General features: G+C 42.3%; 1 protein-coding gene across 1 annotated transcript in view; it reads right to left on the minus strand.

The window, feature by feature from the left end:
- The window catches only part of ZNF407 (zinc finger protein 407), a 384,229-nt gene that overhangs the window by 342,046 nt on the left and 23,810 nt on the right, over window positions 1-18,373 (minus strand). Inside the window, exons 2-3 of the mRNA XM_068994010.1 lie at window positions 13,133-17,801; window positions 7,603-7,717 (exon numbers count right to left, since the gene is read on the minus strand). Of these exons, the coding sequence (XP_068850111.1) occupies window positions 7,603-7,717; window positions 13,133-17,747 (4,730 nt within the window). The 5' untranslated portion in view covers window positions 17,748-17,801. The remainder of the gene's footprint in view (window positions 1-7,602; window positions 7,718-13,132; window positions 17,802-18,373) is intronic.

Here is an 18,373-nt window from a genome sequence, read left to right on the forward strand (position 1 = left end):
CAGAGGAGCCTAGAGGGCTGCAGTCCATGACCCGCAAAGAATCGGACACAACTGAAGCAACTGAGGGCGCACACACCCAAGGACTAAGAAGCAGGAAAATAACATCCATTACTCACCAGTGTATATGTGTACTTTTTTTTTTAATTGACAGTTTCCTGTCCAATGCACACTGCCCAGCCAGATGGACTGTGTATGGAAACACAATTCTAACAAGCGTTTTCAACATTACCACTTGCATGTGGACATCTGTAGTATGAGCAGGTAACTGTGTGTCCTTCTAATTAGTTGGAACTATATGCTGCATAAAGTTATACGGAACCAGTATTAACCTGTTTCCATTACAATTATCCACAATCAATAGCATTCCTAATTAAAATTGTGAACAATGAAATTCTCTGAAAAATAATTCCCCATGGCCAATACCCATGCCCCTTGATTCGGAAGTAGTCATTCGCTGCCTACTGGGTTCTCTGCCTCTTCCTTTCACTGCCTATTTCACAGTCCAGAAAAGTAGGAAGACAGACAGACAAGGAAAAAAAAACCAAAAAAGTAACGGAAAGCAGAGGGAAAAGCCAGCACTCAGCACGAGGCAGGGCGCGGCTCTGTGGCCTGGCGCTGGCCGCCTGTCCCCTGTCCTCTGCGACACCCCCCTCGGGAAAAGCTGGGGTCCAGGCAGCTCCTGAACCTGCCATGGCCCTGGCTGAGCATCCCCAAGGCCCCGCCTGGGACGCGCCGCCCCTGGCTCCCTGGCCAGCCCCCACTCACCTTCACAGCAGTGCTACCTACCAGATGAAACACCTTCTGAATCAGCAACAAGATTCAGAAAAGACTGGGCCATTTCTCTGCTTGAGTTTTCTCCATCCATTTGCAGCAGGTATTGTTTTGATCTTTTCACCCTAAAAACTAACAGCACTGGCACATGCTGATGATCCATAAATATTTAATACTTTAAAAAAAAATCCCCCACTTCACCCCATCTAGCCACTTAAACTCCAGGAATTTCCTGCAGTGTTCTTAATATCCCACGCTATTCCATACCTCACCACTTTTGCTCTTTCGTTCTCACTAATAAAAAATGTCCAGATTTGCCTTGTATATAGATACCCTTGCATCCTTCAAGGCCCAGCTCAGACCTGTGCTCTGAATGAAGCCTTTCCTGGTGCTCCCCAGCAGAGCCGGGCACCCCTCTGCTGTGGACCACCGTGCTCTGCTCTTACCTCTGCCTCCAAGTCCGTCTCCTACCTGGAGCACGTGACCACAGGGCCCTTGCACCACCTGAGCCCACTGAAGAGGAAATGCTCAAGAACAAGCCCCATAGGAAATGAACGAACACTTCAATCATGATTGTACTTCCCTCCTATCTACACTTCCAACGTCTCTCACTCAGTCTTGGACAAATCAAAGAGCAAAGCCCTGGGGAAAGCAAAGGACTTTCAGAAACACATGAACAGGAAGAGGGAGGGAGAAAACAGGCTAATAATAATAAAAAGAAAACACAGACAAGCAAAGAAAATGAGGGGAGTAGCTGCCCTCCTGTGTTTCACTCCCGGGAAATAATAAAGAATCCCCTGATTCCACAACAGGTTTTTAGAGTCACCATGGCACGTTTTAAAATAAAAATAAAGCAAAAATTACTTAAGTCACTGAGATAAGACTTTTTCACTGCAAAAGACGTTAGAGACAGAGGTCAATGTTTTCAACTATGACACCAACAAAGGACAATGTGTATTCTATTGCTATTTTCTTACGAGTTGATCTATACTTACTGCCTTGGAATAAATCTATGACCTGACTCTTTGAGGCAAAAGTGCAAGAAAACACTTATCACAAAGGAGGAGCACAGGACACGGTCTGACACAGAAGCTCTCGTCTCCCTGCGAGGAGACACAGGAGAGGCTTTCTTCCGCCTCTTCTCCGTTATCTTGACCTTGCCCTCAGCGCTCTCCTGGGTTCACAAAACGGCTCACTGGAAAATCTCCTATAATCATATCTGAGAAAGAGTGTGATTTATTTTAATGTAATTACTATGGTATCGCTTAGATTTTCAAAATAAAGGTGATTTGTTTAAAAAATATAAAATAACATCCACTCACTGTTTAAATGGTATTTCAAGGACTTCAGCATCAGAAAAATACACTAACCACTAGTATAAATGTGGTTACTCCTCACTGACAGGGAGAGAGACAATAAGCATTACATGGGAATTTTAGATTTTTCAAACTAAAGGCCAAAGTATCTCATTAAACAAAAGCATTAAAGTATTATAGAGATAAAACATGTGTCCCGTGTAATAAGAGTACTTTAATGTTAATTTTGATTTTTACAAAACTGAGAAATGCTGCCCTTCATATTGACACAAGGATAATGTGTGACACAATCTAAAGCAAATCTTTTCTGTCTCTTTTTTCTGTGTCTCTTTAACCAAAACAATCAGCCAAATGAAAAGCTTATTTTCTTTGGATGCATCTGTAGATATGATGGCTGTAATTAATTGTTCAGCTAAAAATGCAGTTCCATGGTGCTTTTAATGATTTAGGTATACACAGCTTTAGTTCTCAAAGCAGACTAAAAATAGTGATTTTAATTTATTCCTGCTGCCTACAATTACCCACAACCATGTATTTTTAAATATTTCCAGCCTATAAAAATTACTAATTTTTGCCACTTGTGTTTATCTGCATTTAGACTTTGATTTGGATAAATTAAGCTCTCAAGTGTTCCTTGCTTTATGAAACTCTGCATGTTGTACACTTCAACACAAATAAATGACTTGTACCATTAGAGGTTTAAATAATGTAATGTACTTCATGCTCAGCCTGAAGCTGGATTCCAATGAAGTTGCTAATGCACGTAATGATTAAGTGTAACTCAAATACTAACTGTGTTGTTGAAAACATGACAGGCAATAATTTGGTCTATTATATTCTGCCATTTAATTGCCTAGTACAGACATTCTCTGACACGCTATGAAGCAATGATTTACAATTATTCAAGCTGCAAAGGTCAGAAAGTGACATTATAATCATCTACATAGAGATCCCTCCTAATGCACAAAAACTAGGTAATGCCACACGCACAAAAAAAAAAAAAAGAGTTTTACTGCATTAGTAACTTTCTATTTAAGGTTTCTTAAGCCAACTGAGAATAAACAGTTCATAAGCACATTAATGTACAATAGAAAATGTCTAGAATCTTTCCATGAACCAGAGATGACAGATTCCGTAAATGTTCTTATTCCCTCCTGACTAGGTTAAGTACTACTCAACTGTGTAACTCCACATACAAGATTCAAGACTAGACACAGGGAACACAGTCAGAAAATTACATAATCCCTAAATCATGGCTACTGGGGTCTTGGTGATTAATGACATAAAAAGTTAGGCTTCATCTCCCAGGTTTCCTGAAATCACAGGCCACTTGCTAATTTTCTAATAACTCTTTTTTGTAGTAACTAGTAAGGAAAAACAAAAACCCAAGATGATCAGTTTTACCCCCTCATTCTAATGGAAAGACAATAAAATCTTCACTCTTTTAGGCGTAATTTCTGTCATACTAACATGTTCAATTCGTAACCACTCATGCACAATGAATCAACACATAAAGAACAATGAGGAAAAATAAAATTATTTAAAACAACTTTTTAATATGAGAAAAGCAAAACAGAGAGAGACCAGAAAAAAGAAAGAGAAAGAGAATGAATACGAGAATGTTAAAGTAAAACACAGTGCAAGCAATTTTTTAAAATAATGTAAGTCTGAGAAAAGCAGAAAACAAAAGCAGCTAGGGGCTGGAAGGAACCAAGTACAGTTATCACACGCTAGAGAAAACAACCTAGGAAGAAAAAAATAAGTACAAACTAAAATTAGTAACTAAAACAACAGATATAACAAAAGCAAAGAAATAAAGAAAAGGTACAGCTAAAAGGAAGGAAACAGGGATCGACCATTACTACCACATAATTTATCTCCACCACTAAAAATACCATCTGTACAATGGGAATAATAAACATGAGATGAATAAGCTCATGAAACTGGAATCAACAAATGAAATGGATGTTAATTAAGTATACCCTAAACCACAGCACTCCATAAATACTATTTATAATTGAGAGTATGATATAGACACATTTGTGTTTGTGTGTGTGTGTGTACAAACATGGAGAAAAAGATTATCAAAATAAATTTAAATGAATGTAACAAAACGTGGTTTCCTTAATGATGTTCTTAAGCGACTGTGATTTTTAAGCTCTTGACTACTGAAAAATAACAAACGTAAAGATCATGGACTTAGTAACAATGTGTCTACCTATTTTTAAACATATGTTCCCAACTAAACTATTAACATCTATGTAAGGTGCTTTCTATTATTTTTTTATTTCCTCCCCCACTAAGCCCTATGTCCAACCTGGGGCACATTTTCATTTTAACTATCCATCATTTATAAAATTCACCTAAATTCTATAAAATTCCTCTTGAGGTCATGCTCAGAAGTAAGAAAAACATTAAGAAACTGTAATTCAAAAACTGCTCCTCCTAAAAGTGAAAGTAGAGTGAAAGGCTTTTAAATGAGTTATCTATAACATGTTCTTAAAACAGGAAGTTCAGAGCAATACATTGTGAAACCTATACCCCGACATAAGCACGTAAACCATGGGTCAACAAAACTTAAATCCTGAGCTCTGAATTCTAGCCAGCATTAGAAATTAGACATCTCATACATTCAGCTTCTTCTGTCAAATAACTTAAATCCACGATAAGCTGTAGCTAAGATTTGCCGATGAAGGGGAGAGAGATGTTAAAATTGAGCTTAAAAATTCAAAGATCAGTGTAGGTTCAAACAGTGGAAATTAAGTTTAAAAGGAAGTCTTTATTAAGGGAGTAGCTAATGCACAACCCTTAAATTAAGTCTTAGTAAATATATATATATATATATATGAGATACATATTTGCTGAGCATCCAAAAGCTTCTTAAATAAAGATATTAAAAAAATCACATAAACTGATACATTAATTCTCAGCTCAATTCAACGAAATGCACCATTTGTTGTTTTCATCAATTTCACCATAAAATGTCAGGTTTTTTTCAAGAAGTTACTAAGGAAAAATAGTACAACAAAGTGAGTAATAATTTCACTGTAAAAATGTGCCTGCTCCACTGTTTTCATATATTATAACTCGATCAGAACTGTTTGAAAAACCGTTTCTTTCTTACAACAGTGGAAGGATTATGAATAAAAATTTAAAACAGATACTAAGATGCTAACTACTGAAAAAAAGAAAACATAGGGCAGGACCTTCTGTTTGTGACAAAATTAGAGAGTTAATGTTCCTGAAAGATCACTTCACCTTTGAAAGCATGATTTTTTAAAAGGTAAAATTGATAGCAATTAGAGCTAATGAAGAAATGCAGCATGAGCTGCTTATGTTCAGGAACGGATGGGCCCACCGAGCATTTCTAAGATTATTTAGCCATCAATGATAATGAATCGACATTGTCAGTGATGTGAATGTACCAGTGCTCCCTACTGCGACCCGCCTGATGGCCAGTGCTCATTCTGTTCACGTTACTCCAATTTTTAGCCTGCATACTGCTCTATCCCTTTGAAACACAAAAACACAGAACAACCTATGGCACTCTGTCTTTAGCACTGAAGGGTATTTCACTCACTACTGTTCTGTGTCAACTACACAGACTGAATAGGCATTCTTCAGTTTACTGAAATTCTTCAGAACTTTTAGCTTCATTGTAAAAATATCTACCCTGTACAAATTATTGTTATGTGACATTTAAGTCAAATTTTATGTAAACAAATTAAGAATTATCATTTCTTGGTCAAATGAAATTCAACAACTACTGTAATTCTAAGAGATACAGTGCTTTTTCCACATGCACACATATACATGTAGACCTCTACGAAAGCAGCATGAAACTCAACACACCTACATGTACTTACAACTCTACTTGGGAATCTACTTGGGAATCACTGTATAAAGCACAGCGCAACACGTCAGTCGTACATTGTGAGCAATGAGCTAAAAGGGCGCAGTGCTCAAATCACACACCCAGAGCCAACCGGTCAGATGTGTTTCTGACACCACGTGTGTCAGAAACTGCTCTCTGAAAGTCTCTCCTTCTCTTCCCAGGTCTTGGTAACACTAATAAAAAAGGAATGGAATCAGGTTTCTAATAATATAGTATGCAAAAACTGTTTACTTATTTCTCAGAAATTAAGAAGAAACTGATTTTTTTTTCTTTTGCCAACTTATAGCAAATCTTCACCACAGTCTGGGCCTTCCTCCTTGCTATAATTCACATGGTAAAAACAGAAACGAGATATCTTTTAAAATTCGAAGACCTGGAGCAATTAAAACGCACCATTTGGCACTCAACCCTTGCAGCTAAAATCAGTAGCAACAAAACTCATTCTCCCACTGATCTTCAGGGGGCTTTAGGGCAAAGGTTCATCTTCATGTACTTTAGCCCCAAGTTACTGAACCATCAATTCTGCCAATGAATAAATCACAGACCATGGTTAATAAAACTGCTTGCAAAGTTATTTGTAAAACTATCTTAAGGGTCAAAAAATGCAGCTGCATCCTGGGATGAAATGTACCATCCATTAAAAAACAGAAGCTGTTTGTGACTTAAAAGGTATTTATATAGTAGTGCTAACCAGAAGAATCTTCCACTGAAAAAAATAAACCTAATATAACATGTGCACGTTGCATAATTTAATTGAATCTGAAGTGTTTTGTGAACCAACCATAAGAACTGCAGGTTTCTCAGGGTTCACATAAAGTGTTTTTATATGATGCACTTATTAATTCATTTCTCTAGCATAATAACATTAAAATATACTTATAATCAGAAGTAAGGTGTTAAAAACCCAGCTCTGAATGTCCTATGATATACCATAGATGTCATGGCATTTTAAAGCCTTTTAAACATTTCTGCTAAATTAATTAGTTTTACATTAAGGCATCTCAGTGCTTCCTATTAAATGTAAGACATTTGAGTGACAATTAAACATTATGAATGATTCCTTAGAGGAAAGAGCCATTAACTAAAACAGGAAAACAAGTTTTGAAATAAAGTGACACAAAAACATACTTTATACACTGGCTTTTTAAGCCTCAATAATCAGGTCTCTGAAATGAAATCTTTTTCTGCTTTTTTCCTTATAGAATATGTCCAATGGATCCAAAGAACCATTAATGCGATTAAAATTAGAGCAGTATAGGAAAAGAAAAAACACATACACATACACTCCTAAAGCTATATTATATATTTTTTTAAGTCTTTAAATGGAATTTACAGTTCTCTCTGGCAATGTGAATGAACATCCTATAATTTAGTCAATTTACAGATTACAGGTTCAAATTGACCTTGTAGCCCATAAAATTGCTCATCTTCAGCACAGGATTAGAAGTGGGAAAAGAATGTCATAACTGTGTTTAAGGAATTTACCATAACAATGGAAAGGAGGACACGCATGCATAATTCTAGCCACCCTTACTCATATCAGTTTTGAATCCTGAAACAATGAATATCCCACACGTGCTTCCTGGTTCACCACGGTAGAGATGGTTTCAATTTACTCACCCACAGACGTGACACTTGTATTCCCTCATCCCAAGGTGCCTTTTGACATGGTTTCTGGCATCGCCAAGCTGAGCTGTTGCAAAATGGCATATCTTGCACTTGAATGGTTTTGATCCTAAGTAAATTTAATATAAAATATGATTTGAATTTGAATAATACATTACTGATAGTTTTAAAAGAGACCTAGATCTTAAATCTTACTTATAGTCTAATTACAATTTTCTGTCCCCAAAATGGAACACCTGCATTCCTTTCTAACTTGAACAGACATGCATTTCATAATTATTCCATTAATAAGACTTTAAAATGTTTCAATGAGTATTTCTAACTTTCAACAACATTTCTAAAATTTAAAGTCAAAAGTGATACACTTGAGCAGTACTCAGTATCAACAGATAAGATGAGCTAAATAATTTCAAACATTTTTCTTACAATTCACAAAACTAGCTTTTAAAGTCACTCAACATTTTAAATGGAACATTTTTAAAACATAAATGTTTATAGAGTAGCTGATACTTTTAAAAATATATTTATTATCAAATAAATTTCTCAGTGGCCACATCCTGGTTCCCTCATATTTCTGCAGCTTTGAATTTATTCACATTAATAATGGTATTTCAGATTTTTTTCCTAACATTTATCCCAAATTATTCCCTATATTACTTTTAATACCACACAGTATAAGAATATACAGTGGATAAGTTATTTGCTTTTATGATCATTTTAGAGCCAAAAATCTGTGATGATTCAGCAAATCAGAAGAACTGACATTCTGGCTATTATTAACTTCAAGAAATAGTATTTCAACAAAAAATTTCAACACAGCACCAACTTTTTTTTATTTCATAAAGAAATAAGATTAATCTATACTCAAACATGAGGAGATAAAATTCAGAGTCCACAAACTTATTGTCAGTAATAGGCAGAGTCTACCTGGCATATAGGTACTAATAGATTATCAGTACCCATATTAACAAGAAGCAACACTCTCAACCATTTTCTAATTCTAACCTTTAAATCCTCAAATAAATCAAAATCATGTTTTTAAAAATCAGTTTAAAGCTGCTACAATGTTTCCAAATTTTTCATAGCATATATAGTACCTACTTGGTGAAGTACCTCTTCTAATATAGTCAGACAGAATGTGAAATATGTAGACTTTAATACACAAAAAGAGCTCAAATAAAAAAATGCAATAAATCATTTTTGATCAATGGAACTTGGTGCAATGCCCTTGGGAAAAGAAATCCTCCCAGAATACTTTGTTGAAACTGAAGCACTCAGTAAAAAATTTTAGTCTTAAATTTCAATTTAATTCCCAAAAGCTGACAAAAAAAGTGAAGCATTTAATTTTAATCTTCTAACAGAAATAAAAAAGTCAACAGTACTAAGCACAGGCAGACAAGGTTGAATATTTCACAGTTCAATGACAATGAAGCCAGATCTCTTAATACTTCCATTTCTACTCTGAGAAGTAGATGTAAAATATATTTAGCACCTGAATGGTTATATCTAGTCAGCTTTATATGTTTAAATGTCAAAAGCAGGTTGAGACTGCAGCTTACAGCAATCCCATTCTATCAGTCACATTAGAAACTACAGTTTATTTAAATGATTCTGAAGAAACTAAGCCTATCACTACTTGGAAACATTTCATCTCGACAGGGAATTCTATAAAGGGGCTTGTGAAAGAATAGAATGAGAAGAATCAATTACCTGCACTTTAAATTACACTGCATTTAAGGTAAGGTAATTAGGAAATTATTAATCAACAAGAACACCAGGGCTCTAAACAAAAAGATACAGCTCTCTCAATACGTGTGTTACAATTTTGGTGAAAGGATTCAAAGTATCTTGTGATTCAGGCCCTCTAGTTCCCCCCAGGAGAGCGGACATAGAACCGCGGGGCCTGCAACCTAAGGCACACGGCTCCCGGGTGGAGGCTGCCGCTCCTTCGGGCTTCAGCCATCCCTGCTGGTGCACTGACAACACCTACGTAAGTCACCTTGCTGACTGTTTCCATGCAGAAATCACGGAGGCCCTGAGTACTTTTTGTATCTTACGCACAGAGGAGATGTATTAACATCTCCTTTCTATGCCTTGAAAATTCTAATACTGGAGACTAGAGGTCACATTTTCTGTACAAGAAAACAAGAAATGTCCCCACTTTTTTCCTAACTGATGGTGTTTCCATTTTTAAACTTGCCAGGCCCATCCTAACATGAATCCAGGCATAGTATTTATCAGGAAAATTTGTAAAACCTCATATTTTTAAATTTCTCTTAGGGTTCCCTGAGGAAGACAATAAAAAATCTGCCTGCAATGCAAGAGACCCAGGTTCAACCCCTGGGTCAGGAAGATCCCCTGGAGGAGAAAATGGCACCCCACTCTGGTATTCATGCCTGGAGAATCCCACGGACAGAGGAGCCTGGTAGACTGCAGTCCATGGGGTCGCAAAGAGTCAGACGCAACTGAGTGACTAACACTTTCACTATCACACTTTAGGCATACTGAGATTATTAGATACATATTTATTAGAAAGAAGTAAATCATTAAACCATCCCATTCCTTGGCTTTTGTTTTGGCTTTATTTTTTTAATTTGGTCTGTGAGGTTTTCTGAAAGGGATAAACGAAGAGGGTCTCTAGCCTTCTGGCATCTTCTTACAATTTTACCTAAAGAATCCAAAGACTTTAAGCCTCTCCTCAGGCCTGCACTGGCCTTCCTCAACTGCAGTCACGGTCAACCCCTATGCACACGCAGACGTGACACTTGAAAAATCACAGGAAGACTAGGTCTGAGAGAGTCAAGGAAGACGGAGTCAACCCATCACCTAAAGATTCTCCACTCCACAACCTTCCCGACAGTGAACACTTCACCCGCCCACCTGCTGCTTATTCCTTCATTCAACAAACAACACCGAGCGCTGCCGCCACCCAGAGCCGGGGGTGAAGCCCTGAGCAGACCTCCGCCCCCGGTGCCCTTCGCCCTGGTGCCCTGCGCCCTGGCGCCCTGCGCTGGCCGTGCACAGGCGGAGGCCCCTAAGCTCCTCTGCCCATGCTGACCAGGCTGCAACACCGTCGCACCAGCCCTAACGTGAGAACCTTCCAGCAAAGCCACCCGCTTCCCGTCTTCCCACAGGAAGACCGTGCCAATGGCACCCGAGCGGCTCGGAACAGAAAGCATGGGCTTCAGGCAGCCTTCAGGCCTGATGAGCTCCGGCGGGCAGAACTAAAGCCCAGCTGCCGGGACGGGGCGGGAAGAAAGCAACCGGCTCTCCCCGGATCACCGCTGAGAGGCCAAGGAGACACTCCTCTGCTCGTGCGACGACCGCACACCAGCAAGCTCTCAGGAGGCTTTCCCCACAGTCCTTGATGAACAAAACTAATTTATTTCTTCTAGTGCTGCTTTTATCGTCTTAAGGATGGGAAGAAAAGGTTACATAAAACATATAGTAAATCACAAAATATGAAAACAGCAATTGGAAGAATAAGCCCTCTTCCAGTCAACCATTAATAACCATCCTTCAATGACTATCTCATGATATAAGCAAAGAATCAGAGAGGCAATTCATGCTAAAATGCCCCGGGCGGGGGGGGGGGGTCAGGAGTTGGATTAAAACCTGGAGTGCAACCTCCCCCCAAAAAATGACTTGCAAAACTGAAATGCGGGCTGAGGTTGGGTACTCAGAAACACAGCTTTTTTTGGTGCCTCAGAACACAATAAAAATGTTCCTGCCGATAAGCCCAACACCAGTTGTTAAAAAGTATGCTAACTTTTACTAAATGTTACAATCAATGATGTAACTTATATAAGTAGGGTTACTTTGTCACATATTGATAGTTACCTCACTTTCACATCCACATTAACTTGATTTTAAATGCAATTAATACATATAGTCAAGGAAGACTAATGGACTACATTCTGCACTTAACCTGGTGGACATTTTCAAATGGCACAAGTGACCAGTGCAAACCTATTTTGCATTGTAAACGACTAAATAAATCTTAATGGATTAAGAATGATCAGCTATCAACACACAAGGGAAATTAAGTGCTGAAATGCCTACATTGATTATTTTAAATTATTAGCCTTACTCTGTTCTTGAATTTGTATGCTTTTAGTGAGCTTTAACACATTTACAAGACTTATTGACTATAATTACAAGAGAATTCAAGTAATGGACACATCAATTATGAGCAACATGTCTTGACCAGACAGTTGCATAAAGAATTCTAAAAAGAGCTCCATTAGCATCTTCCTCTTACTTTTATTCAGTTTTATCTGCCTTAAGAGGGCATGCTAAGAAAGTACCTATTTTCTGCACATGTGAACGAGCCTAGTTTCTAAAAACCATATCATTTCAGGAACCGAGCAATAACACAATACCAGCAGAGGTGATAATGATGTCAACAAATAACTGTATTTGAACTTACTCTCCAGCAGTGGTTCTACTGCCTGAGAAGAGCTGAGATCGAGAGTGCAATGTGTATATTTACCTAGATCAATCTTCTGCTGGGGGCCCTGTTGCTTTTGTCAATGAAAAACTTTTATCTGTCATTAATCACCCTCAACTATTAACAGTGTTTCATACTCTTTTGTCTGCCTCCTTATAACCATGCACTAAGTTTCAAAAACTGCATGAATCTAAAGTATAGCTTTAATAATAAGCCATTATTTAAAAGTACAGTAAAATAAACCTTACAGTTTTAATGAAAATATGTTCATTGAAATGTGAATTTATTATTCAAATCCACTCATAAATTCAACCATGGAGACAGAACTTGTCTAAGCAGAGCACAATGATTTAGAAAAGCTGTCTATTTAAAATAAAGAATGTATGGCAGGTTTATAGAAACAGTGCAGTGAATTTTTACATAAATTTAGAATAGTGGCTTATGTATTTTCCACACACAAAAAAAAGTTTCAAAAAGAAAATTTCTACCTAAAAATTGAACATTAAAATGGAACACTCCATGTGACAGTACAGAAACTAAATCAAGTGCTACCTCCATGAAAACCAAATCCCCAGGACATATTAACTTTGAAAAGTGTTGACTAATTTTGATCTTTGAGAGCAAAATCCTGTTGCCTGGGAGTTACACTTTGGGATATAAACTATCTGGCAATGGATACACCTAAATCCCTAAAACTGTAAGGAAATATTCATACTTCATTCTTCAAAAGCCATTTAATAGGTCCTCTGAAACCCAAAGTGCCACTGAACAGACACCCTGGAGAACCAAACACTTACAGGACTTAGAGACAACTGAACAGCTGTGAGAGCAGAGATGCAGCAAAGGCGTCAGAAGGACGAGGCCTGCTGGTCAAAGGAATCTGCCAAACAGCCTGCCTTTGGAATCACCAAGGCTGAGTTAATAACCTGGAGATATGTTGAGTGTCAACCAAGAGCAGAGCCGGGGCCGGGGCCCACCAGGCAGGGGCTGTACGGACTCCACGTTCAGGAGGAACCCAGGTCCCCACTCGAGTGGGCCCCGGCCCTGGTGGGTAAAGAGGTCGTGTGGACCTACCTGTGTGCGTGCGAATGTGCGCCAGGAACGCCATCGAGTTGCTGCTTCGACACATCTTCCCGCAGTACTTGCACACGTTGCCCTGATTCTCCTCCCTCTCGCGGTTGATCTGCTCGGTGTCCTCCACGATGTACTTGTTCACCTCTCGGAGCAGCTCCTCGTGCTGCCCTTTGATGTGCAGGAACAAACTCTGCTCGGAGTCAAAGGGCTCCGTGCACTTCACGCACTTGAAGGTGGCGCCGCCCTCGGGCAGCTCCTCCACGCTGGCCTGCTCGTTCCGCATGTGCCCGGCGCTGGCCAGGTGCTGGTGGAGGTTGCTCTCCGTGTAGAAGGACTTGCCGCACAGCAGACAGTGGAAGTGTTTCTCCTTCGTCGGGTGCTTCATGGCTATGTGCACGTTCAGGCCACTCAGACCGTCCGCCAAGAAGCCGCAGTCGTCACAGCGAATCCGGGTGGACTCCGCAAAGGAACTACTGTCCGCTTTCTTCTTTTTCACACCTTGAGCACAATCCTTCAAGGGCAGCTCACTCATCCTCACTCCGGCTGCCACAAGCCCCTCTTGAGACTGGTCGAAGAGTTCCCCATCTTCAGGGTTCTTGATCCTTATTATGGAAGAATCAAATCGGCCGAAACTGTACACAGCCTGCCCTTTATCATCAATACTGATTACAGTTTCATAAACATCATTGTTGTCAATGGTGCTGTCAGAAGCTGGACCATCCTCTTCCAAAATCACTTTGGTTTCATGCGGAGAATTGATCAGAATCTCCTTACTCTCCAGAAGGGGATCTTCTGGAACGTCTTTCAAGGCCCCTGAACTCTGCATGCTTCCAGCTCTGTCCTGAACACTGCTCCCCAGGTTGAGCGGTTCTCCGGGAGCTCTCAGCATGGCACTCTTGGCTGGATGCTCTCCATCTACAGCTCTGGGACACCCACGTTTACCAAGGACTTTATCAGCTTTGTCTTCTGCATTTCCTCCATCACTCTCGCCATGTGCGTTTGGACTACTGATGTCATTCAACATACTGTGCCTTTTCTTTGCTGTCTCATGATTCAAAGCTGAGCTTCCTGAGCTTTCATTCTGAAATTTGCTTGGGGAGCCACAATTAGAAGGAATACTAAGGGGTACCATCTCCTCCAGTTTTATAACTTTGTCCTTGTCAAGGGGCTGCTGGAAAGTTTCACAAAAGGAATGATCTTCACTGAGGTTAGACTCTTCCCCGGTCTCGGTCTCTACAGAGTCAGAAGCACAGAACACCTTGGACATGTCTAAATTGGTGTTCTCATCCAAAATAGAGCGATCGGCAGCATTTCTAGATTTGAGAGTTTCAGAGGGTTGGTCTGAAATAATCTGAAATTCCTCAGAATTCTGTTGCTGCTGCCCTTGGGGAATAATGATGGGTTTGGACATTTCTGAAGAACTGGCTTCTACGTTAGTAGAGTTCAGGTAAGACTGCCTTTTCATCTTGTGTTTTTCTGTTGCCGCATGCCTGGTCATCTCCCGTCGAGTCACAGCATAGTAATCACATGCCATGCAATAAAAGGCAAACTCTCTCGTATGTTTCCGTTTTACGTGCAGCTCCAGAGAGGTGGAAGAGTGTGCCTTAAACTCACAGTGCGTACATCTGTTCTCATCTGTGCTCGTGTCGTCTTTCTGGGGGCACGTGTCACCCTGAAGGTCCTCTGGATCCATAGAGGTTTGCTCCTTTTTCTCAGTAAGGTGACTACCAGTCTCCCCATCTTCAGGGTGAAACACGTTCTCAACTTCCACTTCCACTGGATTCCCTTGCTCGAGTGGTGGCTGTTCTGAAACGGAGGTGTCTGCTTCCACTGGAGGGTTGGCAGGTTCATCTGAAACTGCCACGCTGGTGTTCTTCCTACTGCCGTCAAGGTTACCACCTTCAGGGCCAACAATGATATCTGAACTTTGTTTTCCACTCGCTTCAATTTCTACACGTCCTTTATGCTTCTTGGTGGCACAATGACGTTCCATGTCTCCCTTGGTTACGGTGTAATACTTACAGACTTTGCATAAATAACTGTACTGGTGACTGTGTTTTCGTCGAATGTGCACAGTCAAGTTCGTGATACTGGAGGCCAGGAGACCACAATGTGAACAGGTCCGAGAGATGTTGCCTTTAGGTCGCCCCCTCTTTGGAACCGGGGGTGGAGCTAATTCACCCTCTTTGGTAATGACACTGGACAGTGACAGCTCCTGGGGAGGCAGGATGCTCTGGTCGAGACAGGACTGCTCCTGGAACTGCACACCCTCTCCGTGGCCTTCTGTCCTCCCATTCCCAGGGATGGTGAGCTCTTCTTTCTTGTCATTTGCACCTATGCAGACCCTTTCAATACATTCCTCAAAGCTTAGGCCAATGTTATTTTTCTTAGCATTTTCAAGATGCTTGCTTCTTTTGATGTGTTTCTCCATTCCTTCTTTGCTCAGGGAATAAAGATTACACGCTTTACAAAGAAAGTGATAGTCTTGACCATGGCGGAGCTTTATGTGTCTCGTGAGAACACTGGAAGATCTTGTTTTGTAAAAACACTTCTTGCACTGAAACTGAGGCTTACTCGAATGCCTCACTTCATTTCCGTGGCTTACCCTGGACTTAGCTGGCTCTTCCTGAGCTGCTTTTCCGGCCTCACTCACAGCAACTTTTGCATTTTCTGATTCTAAAGTACTTAAGGGGAACGTCTGTAAAGCCGAATCACCATTAAATGACTGAGAACTCTTTGTCTGACCCAACAAGTGAATGTGCTTCTCAGTTGCTCTGTGTTCCTCCACGTCTTTCTCGGAGGAGAAGAACAGATGACAGGGCGGGCAGAGGAAACCCATACTGTGCTTCTCCTTCATGTGGTCTCTCAGTTCACCCTCGTTCGGGGAAGTAAACGAACAACATTGACAACGCAGGCCGGAGGCGGTCTGCTGATGCTGGTGGCTGTGTGTGTGCTCGTCCACGTCCCTCTTGGATGCGCTGGAGGGGCCACACGTCTGGCCGTGAAACCGCAACTCACCCGCGTGGCACCTTGTCACGTGGATCTCCAGCTCCGCCCTGCTTGTGGCTGTGTGACCACAGGTCGAACAAGTGCACGCCACCTGGTGGTCGGGAGCTGGCCTCGCCGCTGGAGAGTCCGAGGAGCCGGGGAGATGCGCGTTTGTCCTGTCCTGCTTCGGGGCCTGAGTCTCCAGGAGCGTCAGGCGCGGGTCCCCGTGCAGAGGCGCCGACTCCACGTCGCTCATTTTCATCGGTGCCCTCAAGTGCTTCGAATACAGCCTCTGCACTTCGTTAGTGCCCCTTTTACTAACTCCTAGGAGCGCGCACCTCTTCTTCGCCTGCCCCTTCAAAGCGAAAGCACCAGCGCGCCGTCGGAAGCCGCTGCCCAGCACAAGGAAGCCGCGCTCAGCCCTGGGTCTTGAGACTGTGCTGAGGCCAGGGGCTGCCTGGGCCATGTTTCTGCCGGACTCCAGCCTATCTAGGAGCCCCTCAGAGGTGACGACCACGCTCAGCTTTCTGCTCTGGTTCTCAGGACTCTCGGCTGCATTGTGGGAGGTTACGTTTTCTTCAACGACCTCCATTTTCTCTGGAGAGGTATTCCTGGATGGCCTCATTTCAACCAGGAGCTCGCTGCCGCGCCCGCTCTGTTTAGAAAAGCTTCCTCTGAAATCTCTGAATGTGCCCTCTCCAACGCTCCGCAACACTTTTGAGTCGCTGTTCCTGGCTACCGGCCTAGATGCTCTCGGCTTTGTGTGGCCAGCCTTCACCCCCACGGGACTCGGCTTCTTGGGCAAAGGCTGTTTGGTTAAGATCTGTACAAACCCTCCGCGGGCAGCGAGGTTCTGCCGCCGGAGATGCGTTTTGCCGAGACAGTGTGCGTTCAGCAGGTTCTCCTCGGCACACTGAAAGCCACAGAGCTCACAGGAGAAGGCCTTTGGCGGGCCACGCGCCTGCCCGGTGTGCCCAGGGAAGACCAGCCCGCTGTCGGCCGTGGGGCCGCAGGCCTGGTCCTCAGGCCGCGGCGAGGGGCGCGCAGCGTGCTTCTCCGCGTGCAGGCAGGAGGTGGGCGAGTGGGCACGTGGGCCGCCCTGCAGCACCACGCCAGGGCCCCCGAGGGCACCGCTCCCGCGCATCTCTTTGGGGGGCGAGGGCGACTCCCCTCCAAGATTGAGGAACGCCGTGGTCTCCTGAGCAGGCTCCTTCTCAGCGGCCGTTTCCCCCGGGCTCGAGTGGCCGGGAAGACCCGGGCCGCCGTCACAGGCACTCAGGAGGGGCCCCGCCCCGGTCCCCGGCAACGCGACACCCACTCCCAGGCCTGCGCCTTCAGGGCTCCCAGACCCACGGGTGCCCGGCTCTCCCGGCCACAAGGGCTCAGCCTCCGCTAGTTTTATTCGCTTGGAAGCGCGTTTATTTCCATCGTCCTCCTCGACAGTGTGGTCCAAGTCTGAGGACTCTGCAAAACCCCTTTTGTTTGTGGGATTCTCAGCGGAGTCTGCTGTCTCATCAGATACAGGCCCACGGTCCACGCCGTGGGATGCGCTGTGGCTTGGGTGTTTTGCCTCCTCGTTTACACGGTCACCCTCATCGCTCCCCGGCTTCTTCCCAGGATCCATCATTAATAAAGTGCCAGCGAGCTTCCGTGTCAGCAGCGGTCACTGGGCTCTCATGGCCTGTGAAGAACATAAACGCAGTGTTACACCTTTGAACGTACAGAAAAGACAGACGTCAGCCCAAAACGCAACATAAAGTGACACGCCAGATGAAAAATATCCCAAAATCAGCCTCTACATCTCCCTTACATTGAGATGGACTTGATCACGTGCCAAGGCCTTCGTGAAACGAATGAAATCAGACTGAGCGACAGCATGTCACCACACCGCCAACTCAGAGAGCATTACTGGAGTAACTTTGATAGAAAAAGTAACTTTCAACAGGCTTACAAAAATACTCCGATGTTTTAGTTCTCTTTACTGGTCCATTTCAATTTATTACTTTAAAAAAAAAAAGCAGAGAAGCCCTCTTTTCAAATTACATTTCAGTGAATTCCCATTCTATAAGATAGATTAAACAAAATCTGTATGAGTCAGGGAGCCAGCCTTCCCCTCTTTGGCTTCCCAACAGAGGCCCAAGTCCCAGTATAAAAAGGTAATAACTGCTTCACCCCCTCCCCCAGAGCAGAGTCCTCCTGTGGTCCTTCTAAGTAGATCCTACATCTACCAACATACATACACTCATTACACAC

The sequence above is a fragment of the Capricornis sumatraensis genome, chromosome 21 (genome assembly GCF_032405125.1).
Source record: "Capricornis sumatraensis isolate serow.1 chromosome 21, serow.2, whole genome shotgun sequence".
In the NCBI taxonomy this organism is placed as follows: domain Eukaryota; kingdom Metazoa; phylum Chordata; class Mammalia; order Artiodactyla; family Bovidae; genus Capricornis; species Capricornis sumatraensis.